This window comes from Lepeophtheirus salmonis, chromosome 3 (genome assembly GCF_016086655.4).
Source record: "Lepeophtheirus salmonis chromosome 3, UVic_Lsal_1.4, whole genome shotgun sequence".
Taxonomy (NCBI): domain Eukaryota; kingdom Metazoa; phylum Arthropoda; class Copepoda; order Siphonostomatoida; family Caligidae; genus Lepeophtheirus; species Lepeophtheirus salmonis.
Window position 1 is genome coordinate 35,583,058 of NC_052133.2, and position 24,857 is coordinate 35,607,914.

General features: G+C 30.7%; 2 protein-coding genes across 3 annotated transcripts; both read left to right on the forward strand.

Moving 5' to 3' along the window:
* Positions 1-6,666: 6,666 nt before the first annotated feature.
* On the forward strand, positions 6,667-15,290 carry LOC121114986 (uncharacterized). 2 transcript variants are annotated; one of them, XM_071887367.1, is made up of 3 exons: positions 6,679-6,818; positions 6,948-14,203; positions 14,267-15,290. In XM_071887367.1, exons 2-3 carry the CDS (start codon positions 14,189-14,191, stop codon positions 15,089-15,091), a joined length of 840 nt encoding a protein of 279 aa, XP_071743468.1. In that variant the 5' UTR covers positions 6,679-6,818; positions 6,948-14,188; the 3' UTR covers positions 15,092-15,290. The 2 variants fall into 2 exon arrangements, with proteins under 2 accessions (XP_040565058.1, XP_071743468.1); XM_040709124.2 differs by having other exon boundaries at positions 6,667-14,203.
* Positions 15,291-22,665: 7,375 nt separating this feature from the next.
* On the forward strand, positions 22,666-24,409 carry mRpS29 (mitochondrial ribosomal protein S29). The gene is given in 3 exon segments (XM_040709126.2): positions 22,666-23,013; positions 23,016-23,237; positions 23,540-24,409. Coding segments are annotated over 3 exon segments (1,188 nt in total). The 5' UTR covers positions 22,666-22,751; the 3' UTR covers positions 24,244-24,409.
* Positions 24,410-24,857: the final 448 nt, after the last annotated feature.

Here is a 24,857-nt window from a genome sequence, read left to right on the forward strand (position 1 = left end):
ATTATGTACAATAAATATATCTATGTATGTAAATGAATGAAGAAATTGTAACTTAGGAAGGGAAAGAAAGTGATTTATTTTCGGGGAATCCTTTGAGTTGGACATAATTTGGTACTTTATTACCAAATTGGCTACGTACATACATGCATATAGCTCCATTATGGCGTGCCTTGTCGAATAAGCCTTTCGAATAAAATATGCATTTTGAATTATTACTTTTTTTTATTATGGAAAACCAATTTAAAAAATGTAAGAAAACGAAGGAACGAAATAAGGGAGAGAAAAAATGTATTGAAAGCATACATTGACGAAAAAGAAATCCAATTTATTTCTCCCACATTTTCTTCTTATTTTTGTATGTGCTTGTTACATGATTTACCTAGAGGTACCTACTAGTGATATATGAATGTGTATTTTGATACTATATACAATAGTTGTTACATAAATATTTTGTATAATAGGTAGAATCTATATTAGGGTGTATCAAACGCCTCATTATTTTTATATTTTTAATGGATTTTCTTACTTATTCTTTCAAATGCTACACTTGGTAATATTACATGTATCCACAAAAATAAACGCAGTTGAGGTGGTCCTTGGTGGCCATAGAGCAATTATACATATGCATTCGTGGCCATAACATAAAACTCCTTAACTTTCTTATTTCCCCCTTAAACATAGTCATGTTTGGTATTTTTGCATAATCTATATTGATGAAGGAAAGTTTGTTTGTCTGTTGGTATATTTGATTGTTTTATGGCATGTGGAGGACTCATTTTTAACAACGAGCGTGTGAAGCAATAGCTTAGCGCGCCATATTAAAAATGAAAAGAAAAGAAAAGTACATATTTAAAATAATTAATGTGACTTTTGATGAAGTTTAGCAACGAGCGTGTGTAGCTATAGCTCAGCGTGTTATATTAAAAAATAAAATAAACAAGGATTGCATACATTAAGTGTTGTAAATCCTAAGCATATTTTGGTTTGCTTTTTTTTTTTTTGCTTTTGGTGATCTGAAAAATGTTTTGTTTATTTTGCTATTTTATCAAGTAGTTATCATTATTATTTTATTTTTGAGGAAATAACATTTTAGTATAGAGTAATAATTAGCGAGTGAATTCATAAAAAACATAGAGTATTTCTTGGGAAGTTATCTTCCATATTACTAAAGCATAGTTGTTGTTTTTTTTGCTGACACCTAATATCTCCGAGCAGTCCTGGGAACTACCACAAGTATGTTTATATTTGTGTTATTCATCTCAAAAGCTTTCATAAATTTGATACAAACTTGGCGAGATACTAGGAAAAAAAATTTAAAGATTTTTATGTTATATAAGTACTCGTCAGCCACCCAGTACCACCTCTGACCTCATACATCTTTATATTACCAAGTGTCACATTTTGAGAGATTAAGTATAGAAATCCAAAAGCATAACCTGGCGTTTGATGCCCTCCCTAACCTATATGTATGTATAGCACATATTTATAAATGTATACCTATAAGTGTATATAGGTAAATTGTGCCTTTAGGCAATGATCATAGATATTTTATACATTGTTATTAATATCTTCATTACTAGCATCATTTTTTATGGTCAGGTATGTGCTTATATTTAGTAGTAACTACTTGCAAAATTAATAGTTTCAATAATTTAGAAATTAATTTATGTATATGTTGATATTAATGTTGTTATTATTCCAATATTTCTGTACTGGCTCTGATACCAAAATGTATATCTATAACTTTTCAACAATAACAAACAAGTTTAGCTCTATCTCATCAATTAAAGGATCATTTAAAAAAATAAACAATAAGAAACAAAAATTCGTAAACAAAGTGCACTTACGAGGGTATCCCCAGCACTTTTTGGGGTTGGCATGCCCACAAAATTTTATATAATTTTTGTTAATAAGCCCATTTTCATTTTTGTACTGATTAAGTGTAATGAAATATTATAGTATAATACCTTTACACCATTTGACCTAGGAAATGTATTTGTAGTCCTAAATCAACACAATGATTATTTCCTTTTGTAGGAGCGAACGGGAATCTAACCTACGCACATTGATTTAAAGAGGATAATTTCTCCCTTGTGCGATTTTTCATTTTTTGGCTAGCCCAGAAATTTGAGGAATTACGTCATATATTTGCGTAATATAATTACACTGCAAGTATCGGCTCCAATACAAATTTACTATAGTACCATTATATATGATTCAATACTCCGGTACACTTAAGTACCAGTATACCGGACAACAGTTGTTGAAATTTGGGTTGGTTTTCCTTCTGGATTTCCTACACTGATCTGAGAGCATTATCATTTTTTGTAAAACATTTGTTTCTTTAAAGATGTTATGTCTGAATCAATCCAATTTATTAAGTTGGCCTTTGTGGCTTTTCATTGAAAATTAGACATAGACCGATTCTATATATGAATTGTTATTGATGATAAAATGTTGTTTTCCAAATTGTGAACATTGGTTTAATGACGTAGTACGAGTTTAAAGTGTGTCATATCAGGATGTTACTTTACTAAAACAGTATCTGACACTATATAATCAGTGTTCTGAACATTGATTGGTTTATTTCGAATTAGGTCTTGTTAAGCTATGAACAATATTGAATAATAATTATATTGTTGAATGGAATTGGCTAAGTACTGGGTAATTTCATATCTTTTTCTTATTATTCTTTGAGAAAGAAATGTCGTGAAAGTCGATAAAGGTAACGATGTGTCTAGAAAAAATAATTTATGTCCTTTCGGCCTGAAAATTTTTAAGTCATTATTATAGAAAAATGGCTAATAATATATTTGAAGTAGTTTTATGTAACTCAAAATTGTTTTGTTTTCCAAATCAGAGGGATGACAAAAGATAGAATTTGATAAAGTTGAGCAAAAAAATTCAAATAAAAATATCCTTGCAATTTTTTATTTGTCAGAGAGTCTTTTATCGTACATTTCAAAACAAATTCTATAATTTTAGTATTTAATATTTTGTTTTGCAAAATTTGCTATTAAGGATTCCCCTCATTGGTTTGAAAAGTATTAAGACTAAACCAATATTTAAAAAAACGATCGTGGTTCCGAGTTCGAGTACTAAATAGTTGATGTTAAAATAATATTTGACTGGATATAATATAGTACTAACTACCGTACAAATTGCAAATTCAAAATTATATACATTTGATATTGTACTTATCTCTACCACTCCTGGAGATTGAAGTAAGAAAAAATAATGTATTTATGGAGATGAATAATTATAACCAATTTATCAACCTAAGTACAAGTGATTGTATAAAGAATGTATCCCCAAAAAACCACGGATGAATGAATTATAATTTATTATCTAATTGGCATTAAAAATTCATTATTTTGAAATGCTTATTTTTGGTTATGAGGAAGATTATTCTATTGAATGAACACAGTTAGCTTTTTATATTTAAAGAATTGCTAATTGAATATACTAAGGAGGAGATGGGTTTGATTTTAAGACTCGATCAATAGGGATTTTTAGGACCGATACCGAATGGTCGAGTTTAAAAAAAAATCCATTAATCAATATATGTTTTGTTTTTTTCAAATTTTCCTTTGGAATTCCAGTAATTATTCATTATCAAACAAAAGCTCAGTCATTGTTATTTTTCTTCATCCCCATGTAGCTAAGAAAATAATCTTCCAAGATTTGAGAAAAAAATCCCAGAATTGTTCTTTTGATCATTATAAATTTAGTTTTAATTTATTGATGATCAATACTTAGGATTTTATGCATTTTTTAGTTTTTTTGACAATAAATGAAAATTAAAAGTGATGCCAAATACGTAAGTATAAACTAAATTGAATGTTCGGATCAAAAATATTAATTAAACTTAAAATAACTCAGAGAAATATATTTCTAACGGTTAATTTATTAATAACCTTTAATTTCATTTGTTCTAAAAAAATAAATTTATGACTTAATTTCTTTTTTAAATATATAGGATATTTTTTTAAAGAAATAAAATATTGATAATAATTGACAATTTTTGGCTGATTTAATCTGCTCACCGGTATATATAATTTCGAAGGAAATTTTGTTTTATGGCAGTCTAGCTCATAAGTTTGAGGGTGGCATCATCGTTGGCACAATATTTTATGATGTAATGCAGGTATTGGTTATTATGATAGTAGAGAGGGGGAACCCAAAACTGACACGTGATCACATATGTGTTGCCTTTTTTGTTGTTAGTCAGACATTTTTACACGTATTACTTGGTAATTACTTATAATCCCGGTATTACCCAAAGTACAGTAATACCTTTTGATACGAGCTGAATTCGGAGCAAAAATTGCATTGAAATACGAGTTATTTTAAGGATACACTCAGGTCGATAGTTTATTTTAAGATATTTTTTATAGGATAAATTGGTTTGACTTACGTCCAGTAACAAATTAAGCTCGTAAAATATTACTGTACAAGTACACAGAACAACACGAATACATATTATGTCAACTAATTATAAGATGAAAAAAACTCTCACCCAAGATACATTCTATACTAAGTGTTCATTCATTTGATTTTCGAGCAGAGAGAAGCAAAAACACAACTGATATCATGTTCTAAATAAAACTACATATTACATACATAGTGCTTTATGAATGTGTTTCATCCCTGCATTTATTTTAACAGATTTATTCAAATTAAAAGCCCCTTATGGCATAAAGCATTGTCTAGTTACATATGTACACAGCATTCATATATGTAAATATAAAATATTAAACGCCATCATCCCTAGTGGTAGTGGGGTTCGGAGTGAGGGAGAGAGGGAGGGGGGTGAATTATGCAAATGAACCATTTTACTTCACTCTTTCCTTTTTTCTTTTTTCGCTCCCCCACCATCACCAGGAATTATATCTACACATAGTACATACATAAGACCTTTGTACGTAGGAATGAAATGCTCTTACGACAACAATATGTAGTATACATAAATACAAAAGGGAAGAAAAAAACATCATTTGGCGAATTTACTTATTATTAATATTTAATACATAGGGTTGGATTCGAATCATAACTATGGAGTTCCGTTCATTTTAATATGATGTCGAGTTGATTTTTTGAGATTTGAATCTTCATCAGTGGCGTTGGAACAATTAAGAACAAGGAGCCCTCACTTTTTTGGACTAAGAGTAATATTTATTTAATAAAATTGTAAGGTTTTGTGACTTGGACGTCATCATTATATAATATAATTCCCCCTACCTTACACTTGCAAATACATTATTTTTTCATTGAATGGTTAAAAAAAATCAAGTAAGTTAGTTTAACTACATCAATAAAACCATCAATTATATTAACAATGTAGGCAATGAGTATTTATTTGCATAAAAGATTCGTTTTATAGTTCCTTAGCTCTCGTGAGTCAAATTGAACACATTGGGGGCAGTAGCTTTGAGACTTTTTGTATACAACAACATATTATGAAAGCTAAAAGTGTGGTTGATTTTTTTTTTCTTTCATTTGTGAAATTAACAAATCGGAAAAGCTAGGTGCAATGAGACACTAGAAAAAATATCCCCCCCATAAATATGACAAACGAAATTAATGAGAAATTCCATACTCAATAAAAATATAGAAATAAAAGAAGATGAGATTAATCCATATATATTCGAATATTTCGAGTTTTGAATATTCGAGTTTTTCAAATGACTAGTCAACAAAATTCAAATTTTTTTTTTGCCTTTGATTAAAATGGTGTGTTCCTGATTGATTTTACTTCAAGAAGCATGAAAAGGATTTTTATAACTCGATATTTCTGCTTTTGTGGCCCACAGAATATTTTTTACAACAATATTTATTTTTCACAATCTAAATGACGAAAAATTGGCACTTTCTTCAGAAGTGTCTAATAAATACTTTTTGGATCACAATGAAAAAAATTATAATTTTTCTAAGGTAAAGATATATAAGGTGGATTTTTGGTAGAGCAACGAACAAAGTAGAACTATGGATATAAGCCCTATGAACCCTTCCCTATTCTCTGTATCCCTGTTCGTTGATTTTGTAGAGTAGGATTTCATAGTTCTACTGTGCCTCTTTGCCCAATACTCCATTAAGAGACAACCTAAAGACAATATAAAATGCTGCTCTCTATGGACCACAGAAATAAAAATTGTGGACTAGATATGTTCATGTTTATAGAGTTAAAAGAAATAAAGAACATACTATCTTAATCTAAGGCCCAAAATTTGTTGACTAGTGTAAAATTTCAGTGGACGAGTCATAGTAAGTTGTCTTAAAATTGTGGACTTTACTAGAAAACTAGATTCTTTTTTCGAGTTCGGGATATATTCGAATCCAACACTAAAATTTAATATCAAGTATTCTTCCCTTTTCATTGTAGTGTGTACATAGTCTGTAACGCTTTATTTAGTTGAAATTTACATATTTTACATACATAAGAACATAGACACATTTGAATATCAAAAACAACAAGAAAAAGCTGTTTTTGTAAACGCGGGGGCATTCATTAAAAAGCAAGGAGGGAAAGAATCCTTCTAGTAGAAGCAGCCTTTTCCTCATCAAGGAAAACGATGGAAAGTGGGGGAAATTAAAAAATTAGTTAGAGAAAGTTTATTATTTTTATTTTTTTTAGAAGTGAAAAGAAAGACTTTTTTTTTTTGCTTCTTATTAGTTTAGATTCCTTTGATGAAGAAAGACGTTTTAATTAGTTTTCTTAGCATTTGGTTGAGAGACTCTCTCTCTCTCTCAGTAAGTGAGTGAGTGATCCTTTATTACTTTTTCGCAATGTGTTATGACTTTATATTGTTATATAAGATGTAAGTACATCATTTAGTGAATCTGTATATAGTGATTGAGTGTGACTTAGAGTTATAATAATGAATAAATATATACAAAATCATCCAAAATGCTCTTTTGTATATTTTGTATGGATGGATTTGTGAAAGGAGGCTTTGGATTGGTCAAAATGAAAGACGTACGGATATTTTCTCTCTTTCCCCCTCTCTTTCTTTCTCTCTTTATATCTATATTTATTACTATTCCATTCCATCATCTTCAACAACAACAAAAAATGAAGGAATGGGTAGTAGAAGGGAGAAAATCGATAAACAATGGTGGCGAGTAAAGAGTAGGGGGGCAGAGAGAGAAAGAGAGAGGACTCACGCCGTAGTAATAGCACCTTTAATACATAGTGAAAGCCTTAGAAAGTCCACCTTTAAAGAATAGGGAAAAGGAGGAGAGCCATTTTAAGAGACAGCCATTGGACCAATCCCAAGTGAGAGATGAAGGAGTGGGGAAATAACAACAACAACAACAATAAGAAGAATAAAAACAACAACATATCTACATACGCACATATGTTGTATGTAAATTTATGTACGTAGATTGTAAAGAGAGGGAAAATCCTTCTCTGACGAAGGAAGATAAGAAAATATATAAAATAACCCCCTCTGTATGAGTCAAATACTCAATTTCAGTATTGGGGATTGATTTATCGGTGAAAACCAATAAGAAGAGCTTCATATATGTCCAAAGAAATGGGAGGGAGAAAGCGATTGTTGTTCAGTAAGGAGCAATAGGAGAGTAGTGGAGAGTCCCTTCCCCTTTTACTCCTAGATGTACTGTACAATATTGATTGAGACCATTCATGGAGTATATACATTAGGGTGACCATATTTTGATTCTCAAAAAAGAAGACATTTGGCGTCAAAATGAGAAATAAATTCATTTAAGATAAGATACATATGATTACTTTTTTTTTTATCCAATTATTTTTTAATTAAGTTATTTTGGGGTTGGTTTTGGGGGGCTTAGAAAAAAAAATTTGGATTTTGTCTTTCTTTAATTCAAATTTCATTTTTTATTTAAGTCGATTTTTAACCTGCGTCATTTGTCCTTCATTAAAATTGACATTTCATGATTTTTTTACTGAAAACAACGTAAAAATGTAAAAAGAGGACGGTTGGTCACCTTAATATACATAGAAACCAATAGATTTATAATCAAGATCACATCTATTACATAAGCTATTCTTAATTATTAAAAAATTTGAAATAAAAGCTTAGTAATGAGAACTTCAATATTCGTTATTTGGGGGTAAATTATGGGAAAAGTGAGATATATTAATTATTATACCTAAGTATGTACATAGGAACTCTATCTACTATGTGCTCATTACTAGGTGTATCACCTTTTTTCCTCTTTAAAGAAGCTTCAAATTATAATAAGTAGTTAGTAGATGAGTTGGGGAGAATAATAGGCCGTAATTGGCGTATTGCTATTAACTAATATGTTCATTGCTTAACAAGAATGTATTCGAATTAAAAAAATCATTGCTTAGAATACTCATAACTAATAAGGAATAAATCGACAACTGATAATTTTTATGAAAGTGGAATAACGCTGTGCAACATCAAAAATGTCACTTAATTTTTGTATCCAACTATTGATTTAGCTACAACTCTCTGGATCCTCATTACTGTCCTTAACTTTGATTAGTTGAATTAAATTGTGTTAAGTAGTAAATATACCTACTATTAGCTAAAGGATGAATAGTCTAAAACATAAAAGCCACAAGGTGGTTGGTGTCAATGTTGAGCCAATGACTGCATCTGATAGAAGGGGTATGCTGTTTATGGGATGCTCAATAGATGACGTCATATTTGTTTTTTTAATCATATTTACACAGTTATTCCCATTTGAATATAGACACTCCGAACAGTTGGGCGAATTAGTTTGGTATACATATTAGATATATGTAGATGTTTAAATCCAGACTGTTTTGTGCTGAAAACTGGTACGTAAAGGGTTAATTTTATTGAAGAATCTTGAAAAAAATCCTCAACAGATCAAATCCAGAATAAACTGGGTATTACAATAATATATAATGCCCTTATCCTCAGATATATTCATGAAGCAGACTAGTGTTGTCACGATACCAACATTTTTACCCCTTATCCTTGATCTGAGCAACATGAATTAATTGAATTCTAATTAGCTCTCTGAATCTGTGAACTATCCCTAACAATTATTGAGTAACATATTTGGGAAGAATTGGCTGTCTAACCACTGATTTTAAACCTTTCAATTGTTCCTTTATGGAGGAGAATCTGCAATAACGGCTTACTATACTCCTACTGTTGTTGGAGGGTTTAAGGCGTAACTGGGTAAGTATCATTTGACCTTCCCTCCTGTTTCTTTATGGGGGGAAATGTGATATACAATAAAGATAACGACATGCAATAGTTGTTGGGGAGTATAAGACATGGCCAACTAGCAACTGATTTTGTGCCTTTGCCCCTGTTTCTTTATAAAAGAAATATTGCAAGATAAAATAAAGGTAACTACGTGATAAGCTCTAACCATAGGATACACAAGAGAAAGATAGGAACAAGAAAAAGTATTTTTCTGCCTGCTATAGATTAGTCGGCCTAGCATTCACTTTTTCTTTTTATAACATAATATGATTGTAATACATACTCTTTTAAATGTACTATGAATAGATAAGTTAATATACTAATTTTAATAGCTATTTCACGCTTAAAATTCATCAAAAGATTGATTTTAATTCGTGTGAAAATACTAGTACCTTTTCATGCCCATTATGTAAAACAGGTCATCCAGGATATTAAAAAAAAACAGAGAATATAAGTTCCCATCAAAATTCAAGGAGAGAGAGAGAGAGAGAATGGATAAAGTTTGAAGTTATACTTCAAATGCCAAAAATTCTCCAATGATGAAACCCTCAATAATTAATAGAGGTCACCTGTTTTGTGCCATCAGAAATGTAGTATATACTCGTATAGTAATTACCTCTACCAACGAAAATGAACGGAGATTATTTTTTCGCATCGGTTTGTTCGTCTGTTTTTAGACAGGATTACTGAAAAAGTGACAAACAAAATTTTGTTAAAATTTCGTAGAAAGAATATATATGTTAAAAGTAAGCGGTCATTTAATTTTGAGAGGTCAAACTCGCACAAAACGTGTAAAATGCATAATCTGCCATAACTTTGGATCAAATTGAGATCCATCAATCAAACTAGGATCATTTTGTAGGTATAATAATAGAAGTTTTGGAACAGCATAAGGATCAAAGTTACATAAACGGCTAAAAATGTCACACAATGCCAACTTTTGGATCTTAACATACAGCAAAAATCAATGTTAATTTCAAGATAAAATGTTTTAGGTGAAAGTTTCCACTCTAGTTTTATTTGTAATAATTGATTTTTCTTCAAAAATTAAGTATATTTTCATTCGAAAATTAATCAATCCTTATTTACTGCTGACACTACTCATCAAATAAAGGTTTAAGACTTAATAAACATAATTATCAAAGAAGAATACAAATTTTGTAGTAGTCTCTGTAACAAAGCAATCATCATCCCTCTGAAAATGGTTGGAAAAGGTTGTACTCCTGATCTGAGGAAAGTATCAAAATAGAATAGTACATTATGAATATTTATTAGTGCATATATGAAATATAAGTCGAACAAATATAAAATCATAATATTATTCAATAAAATATTTTCTATTAATATTGTTTGCCAGTTTTTATAAGTAGTATATATTCGTTAAATAGTTACGAACCATTATCGACCTTTTTGTATATGTCATGTTTCGAAAAAATTTGAAAATTTTCAAATTTGAACGATGTAGCTCAATGAGCAACGCACTCCAGATAAATAATGCTCTTGAACTCAATGTGAGTAGGTTCGATACCTGGTAGTTCCTAGAGAAGGAAATGTACTTACTATGTGTGTACTTCAATGACAATTCCTAGCTCAGATGGAGTATTGTAATACTATAATCAATGTTGTCTTCGATCCTTATTTTGGACTGAAGACTGCAGTCCCGTCCACTTAACTATTGTTACGGTCCATTCCTGCATATCAGTTCTAAAATTGATAGTGTTCTGTCCTTGATGACGTCACTTAAAATATTTCTTCTTTTTGTAATCATTTCTAGTAGTGACAGTCGAAGGACTGGTCCTCAGACTGGACTGGACCCAATAAATAAGGACTGACACAATAATAACTCTAGTATTTAAAAATATATCCAAATTTAGAAATATTTTTTATGACGACTGAAGTAGTTGTTTATTCTAGCTGTTCCATCCCTTGTTAATGTGTACTATGGCTACTACAGTTGTAGGTGAGTATAGGACGTAATTAGCCAAATAGAAGGGTTTTTTTTTTTTTAATTGGAAGGAGAGGTTGAGATATTCCAGAAAGCAACAACAACAAAACTAATCCCATTTTTTAACAGTGTTGTCACTTTAATATAAGAGTATGTGGAATGGGGGAAGTTGATGCCAATGGCTCTTATCGTCTTTCATGTAAAGAAATAAAGTATATATATATATATAAATGAATATTTGAATATTGATGTGGCCTTATTCAATTTTATATATATGTGGTATATATATATAAAGGATTCTAAAGCCTTCTTCTTTTAAACCTTTAAGTAATTTTTTTTTCCTTTTTAAATAAAAATTCCTTTTCAATAAATTTCTTAAAGTCATTTTAAGTGAAAATGACTTGAAGAAAGGGAGATTATTATTGTTATTTATTGATGCTATTCATATGTGAATATGATGTTTTTGTCAGTCTCTGGTGTACCTATATTAATACACATATTGTACATACCTACGTACGTTCTGTATATCATCGACTCAATTCGATGAGTTTTTACAAAAAGAGACGCGAAAGGGAGTGTTTGTAGTTTTATATTATGAATTTGTTACATAAACAAAAACATTTAGTACAACAAAATAATTTTGTCAAAATAGATACATTTCAAACAGAAATCAATTGGACACATATATGTATATCAATCTTCTTTACATTAAAGCAGTAAACCAAGTGGCGAAACAAATACTACGTGATCAATATTTGGGGTCTAGGAAAATTGCCCTGGAGAAAATTGTCTGAGTAGAAAATTGTCATTAGGGAAAATTTCCCGTCATTTACTAACAAAATCACACTACCTCGGACCAAAACATGTTTTGCGCAAATATAGTTTGTAAAGTGTTTAGGGTGGTTTTTAAGCTGCTTAGTGTCTTTGCCGTAGCCTTAATCTCCCCGTGGGCCTTAATAAGGGTCTTTAGCATTAATTACGATGCATAAAATTAATTTTTACTTGGTCTAATAATGTGGGTTTTAAACTGCTAGTAAAGTACACTTACTAAAAAGTTAAACAGTTAATTAATCAATCTAAATAGATTCAGTTTTGATTTTATAGTGTAAAGTGTCAACTTTCAAAATTATAGTTGTTTCAAAAATAATTCTAGGTGGGTTTATTTATATAAAAAGACGGGTTTTTATTTTGTGTTTTGTCCAAGTAAATTTATAATATAGAAGTATTACCCTGAATTTATGTCATCTTTTAAATTTTGTATCTACATTTACAACTATATTTAGCTATGTCTTAAACACTTGAATATTTTATTTTTATTTAATATCATCAAACTGTTGAATTATGTATAAATCCCTGGGAATATTGATTTATTTAACCTTAAAATTATAGGAGGCCAAAATATGACTAGTCTTAATGATATTATATGATTACCGAGTGTGTAACTGTAATTATACAGAATGGGCAACCAAAACTTGCAATAGCATGACTAAGTTACAAAAAACTTGATTTTTATAGAATCCAGAAAAAACAACTCCAAACAGATTTGTGATATATTTAAATTGTATACAGATTTAAAGTTTTTTAAGTATTAAGCTTTATTTTTATTCATTATGCTCTCCTTCACAAGTAATAACAGCCTCGACACGCCGGCGACCCGATTGGTAGCTCTTGAAGATGTAGGCCGTGGGCATGGTGTACCACGCAATCATGATGACATCTCGGAATGTACCCAAATTTGGATGGGAGTTGCGATAGACATTCTTTACCAGGACGCTCCAAACTTCAAAGTCCGGGGGTTGAAGTCTGGAGTAGGGCCTCATGGAGGCAGGTCAGAAGTCTGCTATTTTGTTACTGCAGACGTTTTGGTTCTTCTTGGCTGTATGGGCCTGTAATGGACTTATCGATGAAGTAGGCAGTCTGGATGGAGATCGATCTCTGCAGTGTTCTCGGTACTGGCATCGGCGCAGACGAGATCGTACACGAATTTGCCTTTTTTGTAGTTGCTCCTACACTTTTAAACATAGAGATATGGGAAAACTCATAATTAAAAATAACGGGTATAAAATTGTCATTAAATTCAAGTTTTGGTTCCCCACTCTGTATATCTGAAATATAATGAAATAATTCATCGTTGCAGATTCATAAAAAATAAGAATCCCAAACCTATTAACAGTTTCAAAATCCTATTTTTGTTTTTTTTGTTTTTTAACTTTAAATCCCTTTCTGCCTGAGTAAATTGGGAAAGGGAGGGGGGGGGGTTGTCTCGCTGGGCCTTGATTTGGATTTTTTCTTGGAGGGTGAGTGGATGACATTTAAGAAGTTGATTTTTTATTCATGTGAAAAACTGTATTTCTATCTTTATTTTAGAAGAAGTTTAAAATGAGTTTTTAAATTCACATCTTGACATCATAGCTCCAATTTTTGAGTAATTTAATAACAACCATTGTTGTTTTTGACGCAGAAGGTTAGCAAAATCTTTGAACTCCCCCTCATACCCCTGGCTACATATAATAGCCTAATAAAAGCTGATAGGATCGAACGATTTATTTTCTGTACTGGATTGGATTGAAAATTATAAGACAGACACAACACGGTATATTTTTGTGTATTTATAAAAGAATGCAGTTGGTTTATAGAAAGATATATTTTCATATGCCTATTATGTATATATACATAAATATGTAGGTATTTCTGTCTTAATATACAAATCAAACCCTGTTTTCAATTAAAAGACAATATCAATCAGTAAATAAACGAAAAATGTGGAAAATATTCTTATGGTTTCTTTTTTAACAGAAAAATAACATTCCAAACGGTCAGTGAACAAATTAATACATACTTTTTTTAGAGGGGGGAGGGTGGATAACTCCAAGACAGAATCAGGGCGTGTGACAAGTCTCTCCATGACCTGATGTGACATTGTTGTAATAATGTTGTTTCTGTTTCTAATGATGATGAACATATAAAAGGATGTGTTCCTTGACTAGATGATATCAATCTTCTCAGAAAGATCTTCACGAGAATATCTTTTACTCTACAAAAAAAAATGATTTTTAAAGCTGTAAGTACTATATTTATAATATATTAGTTTCTTTCTGGACTTAAACGAGTACTTTTTTTTCAGATATTGTTTCTTGCTCTAGCTTCCATAGTGAGTGCTGGTTCTCCAAGGTTCATTCAAGCTCCAATTCGGATCTCTGACTTTTCTGGCCTTCGTGCTATTCCCTTAAGAAGTCCAATTCGATTTGATACAAGGAAGACAAGAGTGTATCAAACTCCGACGCTTGTTCAAAGAGCATCTCCATCCCTTCGTCAACTTATATCCCTTAGTCCAACCGTACAGAAAGTACAAAAAGAAAGAAAAATCGATCCTGGCTATAACTTTGGATATTCCGTATCTGATACATTGACTGGAGATACAAAGACAAGAGAGGAGACCAGGGACGGAGATGTAGTTCGGGGCTCATATTCTGTCGCTGATCCTGATGGAAGAATTAGAACGGTTACATACACTGCAGATGCAGAAAATGGATTTCAAGCAAAGGTGACTTATGATGGAAAGGAAGGTCCAGTATCTATTGCAAATCAGCCTCCAAGACCGATTGAGGTATCTTCATTCGATGATTCAGCTGAGTCTCTTTTTGGTCAAATAGAGAATGATGATCGCCAGTTTGATGATTCAACTGGTTCTTTTTTCGGTCAATTAGGAAATGATAATCGTCAATTTGATGATTCGGATGCCGTCATTATCGAGGGAAGGAAATTTCCAAAATCCTCATCATCAAGAGTACAAAGTGAATCTCTATCACTTTTTCATCCCGTTTCAATTCCACAATCAAATATTGTACGTCTTCAAAGGTTTCCTTTAGATAATCCATCCTCTTTTCCATATACGTCACATTTTGTTACATCTGATGGAAGAATAATTGAAGCGACTCCTCTCAATTGATTAGTCGAGTTTTAATGCCATAATTCCTGTATTTTGTACAAGTCAGAAAAAGTGATAATTGTAAGATAATTTAGGAAAATTAGAAACTTCTCTTAGCTTTAAAAATCATAATCTAGATACAAGTTAAAATAATCCAAATACATGTTAATTATGACTCATTGTATCTGTAATTAATGAAAATAAATAAATGTTAATTAAATACTGTGATACGTGTATTTATTTCCAAAAACTATCTTTAATAAGTTAAAAATTATTTTACTTCTATTTGAATAGTAAAAGTTCAAAAATGCGTTAATATTAGTGTTGTTAGGTATACCCGTACTATAATGTCATCAAGGTACATTTAAAATGGTATTAATATTATTCTAAAATGTTGTAAGCTTGAGTGATGATAAAGATTTTAATATAAGCTAATTTTATACCGCAACAAATATTTTTACAACCCTTTATTGTATTCGTTCCAGTTTAGTGTTCGACTAGAACGCTGAAATAATAGTATTAACGAACCAAATATAATCCTTCTTTCAAAGATATGAAAGATAGAAAATATGATTTTTTAAATTTAAATAACTCTATTCAAATCACTTCAAAATATTTATCGATCACTCAACATTTCAAATTATTCTATGTCTACTATATATGTACCTATCAGATAATCAGTTATCTGTGGAGTAATTCGTTGGTACATACATATAAGTTATGCAACACAGCGTTACCTCACAAACAGAAAAATTTATTGTGTACATATTTTGTTGTCATCTGTCGACATTTTTGCATATTTTCTCGTAATCAGTATTCTGAACGTTGATTAGTCGAATTATAGTTAGCTCATTTTAAGTTATGAACAATTATCAACAATCCTTGAAGAATAGTTCCGTAGTTGGGAAGGATTGGCTAACTACCAACTGATTTTGGGCCTTTTTTATTTGTCTTTTCGGATGAAAAATTGTATGATACAATAAAGGTAGCAACGTGGCAGAGGTTAGTATTTTCGACAACCCATCCTACCAGCTATAAAAAGAGCTAAAATATAACCCGACCCGCTCTCATACATATATATTTATTTTTTTGTATTAGTGTTGACCATACGTCAAAACGAATCCGATGTTTTCCCGATTGCAGACATAACATCTTCAAAAGGCTTGAAATGTAAAAAAAAAGTATGTATTATGTCTTAGATTCTTGGTGACCGTTAATTTTGGAAAAAAATTCAAAATAATTTTATGTGTTCATACCTCGTGAATTAGTGGAATGGAACGCTAAAATTTTCATTTTTAGCATTCAGCATTTTTTTTTAAATATCGTTCCGTTTATTGAACGTGCGATCCGCTGAACGACGATAAATTTCACGTTTCGTTTACATGCCTGCAATTAAGTAAAGGAAAAATCATTAACAATTTTCTTTTTAAATACCTATTCTACCAAAATTATTCAACTTAATATATTTAATGGTTGATTAAGACATTAATTATTAATGGTATATTAAATTAAGACTACTGTACCCAAGATCACAAAAAGACCAAGACATTAAACGTTTAAGATTGAGACAAGATTAAATTTATTGAGGGATCTAGATCATAAAAGGATCAACATTTGAGAGTTCAATTCATTTTTATATACAGTTGTAGTTGTTAGAGGTATCCACAGGGGTGATTTATAGCCCTCCCACTCTTCAATCAAGGAATTTTTGCTTTGACACAGGAAAAATTATCACTTTGTAAAAAACATAATGGTAAAACAGGTGGAAACAAATTTTGCAGGGATTTATTTTCTAAAAAAAGGTAATTTGAGGAGAAAAAAATATACTCCTGCGAACGCCCCCGAGTTGCTTTGTCTTGATATTAAAAAAGAAAATGACTATTTTTATTTTTTTCAATTTAACAAATAAAACGACATTCAGTCGAGGAAGTTGTAAGTGAAACTTAAGAATATTCATTTCTTTTTTGTATTTTTTTTAAACTTCCTCCTTCTTGATTGGTACAAAAAATTTTAAAAAAATTGTAAGGAGAAAAATGAAGTGTACTCATGTTTTCTTTATTTGTTGACTAATATGATTGAAATTCAAGTTGTATAAGAGCTTTAATTCAAACTGGATAATTGTTGTTATATAAAAAAAAAGACAGACTGAAATCTTTTTGGGTACACTGTATATGTTTACCCGAACGTCATACCTTTTCTTTCTATCTCGAATTTAGAGACAGACAGCGACAGCGGAAAGTTGAAATTCAAGTATTGCAACCTTTAAAAAATAAGGAATTAACTGGAGGAGATTGTAGTTACAAGATAAAAATTTCAAGAATAATTCAGTAATATATCTATTATTATGATATGATTTGCTAAAGAAGTGAAATGATTAAGGATTATTTTAATGTAGAAAAAAAAACATTTGTGAAAGGGAAGAGGGGGGTCGTTTAAGCTCTTTTAAAGTTTCGATTTCCAAATCATTAATTAACCATATATATTTTAAGGTTTTTGAAATAATTATGTTGTATGTGGACTAAAATTTATATGACAGTAATTCAATTGTATGTTTGGATGTTGAATTTTAACTTCATTTGTTTAATAAAAATTACATCGATGAGATCAAGGCTTATAGAAATACAAGGTTATACCATAACGCGTGTACGACTTATCTCTGACTTCCACCAAGCTTTCAATATAGACTCAGGGTAGATGAGTGGTTGTGTGTTTTGTCCAAATCTGTTTTTCTTACCCAGGAGTTGGTACGAGAAATTAAATTGAAAATTCTAGCAATTGTGACGTCATAGATTATGAGTGGTTACGTGTTTTGTCAAAATCTCCTCCCTATCTTGCCCAGCAGTCGGTACAATACATCAGATTGAAAATTCTAGCAAGCCCGATTACATGATGGTCTAACCTTGTATTTCTATTAACCTTGGATTAAAGTTTTAAGTTTCATTAGAATATTGCAAATTGCATTTTCAACAACTTTATATAGCATAAATTAATATTTATAAAGAAAAAAACGATTGTAAATAATTTAAATAACCCTGGTGGCAAGATGGATATAATATATATTTTTTTAACCGAGTACTTTTCCCTTTATAACTCATGTTGCCAATCGATTCATCCTTTTTTTTTTTTCTTCTCTTCCTTCTCCAATACTCGCACTCAATCCTTCCTTTACTCTAATAACTGAATATTTTTTTACTTAAAAATGGCTGGAAAAATGTAAATAAAGGTCGAAAATGCAAATAAGAGCCCAAAATGCAAATAAATCTTAAATGTATAATTTACACAACTCTAATAATAAGTTCCCATAGTTGGAAGGAGTACCAAGAGATTTTAGCCCTTTTTTTCGGTTTATTTATGGAGAAAAGGTTGCGAGATACTATGAAGGTTTACGGCATTTGACCTCCTTTCGCAATACACCTCAAATTTCTTTATTTTAATAGGGGGGGTCTTAAATATCTATAAGAGTACAAGTTCTTAACTCCTAAGCACATCTTAACTTTGAATCGCCCCTGTGGCAGTGGTGTACTGACTAGGCTGTTTAATGGAAACTCTGCTTGTTGAGAAATAAACTGGTGTTATTTTTCCGAATACCCTTCTTGACTCTTATTAGCGCCTTTGTGCTTGAAAAAAGGGGTGGTAAATTAGATTCAGTTTGTGTATTAAAATATGTAAGTACAAAATAAATTAGGCAATTTGCAAAGTCTTGAAATTACTTTTGTTTATTTACCTACTCAAAATTAGGTTATCAATCATATTCGGATTTCCTTTTTGTAGGAAGCTCTCAAGAGGGGACGAACAACAGAAAAATCCTTCGTTTCTGCTTAAATATATATATATATATAAAAATACATAAATTTCGTTTACTGGTGTCTAGATGTAACTTTTATCATATCAGCAAATTGATCAAGTTGTAATGAAAAAATGGGATAAAGCAATTTAAATAAAGAATTCTATCAGATGTACGATATATTTAAAAGCGTAAGGGAGTTTTTGTTCTTTTTTTTAGGGGGAGGGGGCATCCAAATTTTGCCCGAATATTTGTCAATTGCATTTTAATATTTTCGTGACTGATTTATTTGTTTCGAAGATCTTTATTAAAGTTATAACATAGTAGGAATATATCACACTACTTGCCCAAATATATCAAATTGCTTTACCAAATATATAACTTAAGGAATATTTATAGTTCCCTCATTAATGGAGGTTGGACAATTGCATCCCTCCCGCCTCCTATGCCTATGCATATTAACACTTTAATTTCTTACTTTTCTAATTAAAATTAAAACACAGGGGCACAATTAGAAGGGTCAAATTTACCACCAATAAAATTAAACCAATAATATAATTTATTTAAAGCACAAAATCCAAAACCGATCTCAGTTTTTCTCTGGGTTGTCAGGTTTCAAAAATATTTGAGATTATAATCATTCGAGACTATTATCGTTCAGAGATATTTTTCCTCATTAAAACAATCACCAAATTGAAGTACGATGAATAAATCTGATGTAAAAAGGTATTTAATGATTATAAGTGTTTTTATTGATTCTGTATTCTCTTCCGAACTCGACATATTTCCATTTTTTAGGTAATCCACGGCACACGACAAGAGGGCATACTTGGGGTATTTTAACAAAATACATCGCCTTTGTAGAGTTCTTCACCTAAAATATGGTTTTAAATTTTGACTGTTTTGGGCCGTGACTCAAACACATGAGGAAGTCAGCTATCGTCAAAGCGGATAGCCTGGTGACGTAACTCTACTTTTAGGACTCTGTCAATGAGTTCTTATACTATCAGTATAAAAATAATGTCCTTCGTTAAAATGTAATGAGCAAATTGCAAAATTAGACGAGGTATCTATGATGATTCATGACGGGTTGTGTTGATCCATTTAGGCGTACGAATTAAGGGGTCGGGAAATCGATTAAGTCCGATGCCAGAAGTTAGTGTCCTATCGGCTTCAGTTCGACACCCAAGATAAACAAACTTGTTTACCATAATGAATGAATTATTTTATTATTACAAATTTAATATCTATTAAATAAATATAATATCATTTGAATGAAACTGAAACTACATACTCTTGTACAAACACGAACTAAAGTTGATAATTTACTTTTGAAGGGCAAATTTATCCGTCTAAAGAATTAGTTCTATTATTTTTTGACGATTTACTTTAGAAAAACTTTTAAAAAATATCTACTTTGATTTTGAGCTGTGAACGTGATGTGAGTCTATCATTTTCACCTCAAAAACAATTTTTGGGAATTTAAAATGCTAGCCCAAAATGGAAGAGTTAAATAAAACACCACATGATGTTAAAAAACTTTAACAACGACAAACTATTACACTTTTATAATTAGACAAAGATCATATGAGTTTACCCACAGGAATTTGTAATAAAAATTGATGTTTAGCACCACAACAGGTTGCGTTATTGGAGCTTGTGCTCCTCCAGATAGTATAAGAACTCATTGCCCATTGGCTACGATTCCAATGTCCTCATAATGACGTCATACCGCGTAATGAATAAAATCACAACATAATTAATACTGCGCTTCGCACGAACTCAAATAAACTAATTAGTAATTACTATTAAGTGTATTTTGAATATTAAAATTCTCGGGCATGTTTACTAAAATCTACCATCACCACTTTTTTTTTATAATTATTCTTCCTTTTTTTCTCTCTCTCTCTTTCTCTACTCATCATGAATGAATCTCTTCATTCTTATTTGTTTCTATCCTGGAATCCCATTTCCGAATGAAGGAGTCCAATCTACTCTGTTATGAAGCCTTGTAGTTTTTCTCGGATGAATTTTCCTCCCGTTGTCCCTGGTAGAGTACGGAGTTTCGAATAAGACTAAAAGCATCTCTTGAGATGAATGATCTTCCTTTGGTCCTAATTCTTGGAGAAAAAAAAGTCACTTCACAGTCATAAATTAGGCTTTAAAAATTGACAAAGTAAAATTGCATTTCAATTTCAAATTGTAGTACATTTTAGTATTATGGCTATATCTTCTCATTGTTGTATTAAGTAATTAACAAATTAATTAACAATAATATATTTTACATTTAGAGCATTTGATCTGAATCTGAAAGTAAATGTCATAGTTTCAACCGTTGAATATATTTATTGTTATATATGGATGGAGAGATTCCCACAAAAGGAAAGAGTTGACTCTACTCTTGTATTAAGCTTAGTTTTGTTCGGTTTTCTTCTTCGGCAAAATTTTCATCCTGTTACACTTGCGTAGATATTGGAAGATATCTTGTTGAGGATAAAGTATTTCTGGTCTCTTCTTTTATCCTAATTCATAAAAAAAATGTCGTCTTTGATTAATGATAAATAGATCAATCTAAGCAAATGAAAAAACTTTTATATTTATATTTTGTCCCTCAATTTACTCAAATACTTTGCATGTTATTTTTAATATATTTAAATTTTATAATTGTAGCTTTTGTATAATAGTTATGTTTGGATAACACACCTAATATTTTACTTAATTATAATTACATGTGTCACATCAAGTCTTAAATTTTATTCAATTAGAACAGTAGTGTCTCGAAGAGGATGTATGACTTGACATTAACCAATTCAGAACACATATTTTATCACTTACTAATAAATGTAACTTTTTTTAATAATCTTTTTATTTTGAGTTAATAAGTAAGAAAAATTTATAATATGAAGACAAGGATATCTCAGATACTCTAATAACAACACGAAATATAATTTTGAAAAGAGTAGGTATATTTTAATATACATATATTTTTTTATTTCTTAATTTAAGGTAAAATTTTTCTCTTATTATGCTCCAGCAATAATCTGCTAGCATATGCACATCCCATCTTCTCCCATAGTATTTTTCCATTACCATTAAATCTTGATGAAATCTTTTCCCTTGTTCATCACTTACATCACCAATATTATCTGGAAAGCTTGCAAGATGGCTGTGAAGGATCTCATACTCATTTTACACCCTCTTACTTTGCAGTCCTCCAACAGTCTATTCACTAATTCTTTGTAGTTTGTGGTTCCCCTGGAAATTATCCACCACATCTATGAAAGAAATACAGGCATTTCTTTCCTTATTGGTCATTTTTTTTTTTTTAAATCTTCATCCCTGATGATTTTTCGTATTTATGGTCCATCAAATACACCAGTTTATATTTTCTCAGTTGAAAGTTTTGGAAATTTCGATACAATGTATTTGAAGCATATTTCTGAAACCTGACAACCCAGAAAAAAACTGAGATCGATTTTGGATTTTGTGCTTAAAGATAAATCATATTATTAGCATAATTTCATTAGTGAAAATTTGGTGTTCCCCTGTGTAATTGATAAGTAATTTATGTATTAGAATCTATGGTACAATGAGTACATTAGAGAATTAATTATTCCAAAAAACCATTTATTGATGAAAATATATTAATAGTTGGTAATTGGAAAAGACTGACTTATAAAATACGAGGACTAGTCCTTGGTATAATATAATGGCAAAATATTAATTTACTTAATTAATTGTGATAGATCATCCTACAAAAATTTTAATTATCACGGAACTTTCTAATATAAAAATCACGAAACCTTTTAATAACAAACATATCTTCATCACATCAGTTTCTTCATGCACATTAAGTTGAGTTGTAGGTGAAATTGAAAGCCGAAAGGAGTATTAGAAATGTCTCATCTTGTCCGACGTTATTTTTTGAATTTGCCTCGCCTTCATAACCGGACTCATTCATCCTCCTATAGTCAATCCCCAGAGTCCAACCCCACGAATCACGTATCTTCTCACAAAGGAAAATTATATAAAATACCACAGGAGGTTGTTTCGGGAGTGAATCCTACATCAGAATTAAAAGACTATAATAAAACATTCGGAGAAACTCATTTACTTATTCGAAGTCCAGCGTTAGAAGTATTCCATTATTTAAGAGCAGATATCCCCAAAAATTAGGCATTGTACTCTACGGTCCACGAGGAAGTGGGAAGTCAAGTACTCTTAGTCATGTTGGACATTACTCTATAGCAGATCCAAAGCTTATATCCCTTAACTTTGGATCCTTTAAATCCTGGTTGGTTGATTTTTCGGGAGAAATGGCGCAATCTAATCACAAAAGTGGAAGAATTGATCATATAACCAAATCCTTAGAAGTTCTCCAAGGTATGTTACTACCAAGTTACTCATGTATTCGTTATTATTAATCCATTTTTTATTATGTTACTCTTTTAGTTCGTAATTCAGTGTATATTTAAATTGCGAAATCGATTGACCCATTCAAGGTTGATATTCCAAATTTATCCATCATATTTTCTTTAATCTACAACGTCCTTATCAAAATATTTAAAAAGGAATTTGATCAGCTTTAGTTCCTATTTAACTTCTTTTTTTGTTAAAAATAATCTAACCTTCTAAATCTTTGTACAAACCATATTTTATTAAATCATACCATCAATATTTTTCAGAGTTTAAACTTCGAAATGAGTCTAAAATAAGCGAACTCACCACTCATCGAGAATACATTTGGAGTGCAAGAGAAACTACTCCAGTGGATGCTCCTCTAATTGAAGTATTACTTCAAGGATTAGAGCGTCCAAAGTTTAGTGCTGATGTATTAAATGTACTAATGAACGAGTTGAGATTAAGTTCTACAGAAAATAAGTGCAAAATCATAGTCCTAGGTGATGGTATCAATGCCATTTTTAACAAACTGACAGCATGTCATCGCGAAAAACTAACTCAGGAAAGGATACATGCTAATTTAAATCGAGAATTCTTGTGTGTGCCGGATGAGTTGAGTGTTATTTTCAATTTAAAGAGATTACTTCGTGCAAAATCGAATAATGTGACCATTGTAACAAGTGTTGATTCGCATGACGTAGTGAGAGAACGCCGAGTGGAGCGTCACAGGCCTACACGAAAACGTCCTAATACAGACTCCCATTTGCCCTATACTCTGCTAGGAGAAGAAGGTTGGAAGACTATGGGACCTTTTATACCCGTTGAAGTAGAATTTTATTCAGAAGAAGAACTTAATATTATGATCGACTTTAAATTAGAAAAAGACTACATTAGGTCTGTTGCTGGAACTAGTGTTGGGCGGGCTGAAATTAATTTCTTGACTGGAAAATCTCCTCTAGACTTTGCTAATTATTGTCACTATTGGTGAATATATTTAATTAGTTTACTTTGTAAAAAAATTCTAAGGATTTTGAATTCGAAAGTCTCATTTCATAATTTAAATGAGAACTATTGTCATTTAAATACAATGTATTTTAAAAATTAATGGTCTGTTTATATCTATGAAATATGAATTATAAAATAACAAACATTAACTATGTAAGAGTTTGAATTTGTAAGATAATATCAACTATATCATTCCTCCTAAGTTACTTCACTTAATTTACCTATAATCATATTTGTCTACTTAATTGCTAGTGTTGGATTTGAGTATTACTCGAACTCGACCTTCATCAAGTCTATCATTTTATGGAAATTACTCAAAATTGCCCAAAATATTTTAGTATACTTGAAACTCGAAACATTTAAGTAATGATATGTCAAATTTCTAGCATAACTCAAAAGGACAGTAAAAATTACAGACCCTTGTATCTTATAAAAAGAAGCAACTACATTGTGTTTGTGGAAATTGTCAGAAACTCGAATTCAAAAATGTTAACTCGAATCCAACACTAGATATTACTAAATATACATTATTTGGAATAGTTGAAATCAAGATTATATGTTTATTCTTCAACACTATTTTGGATAGTGTATTCTTAT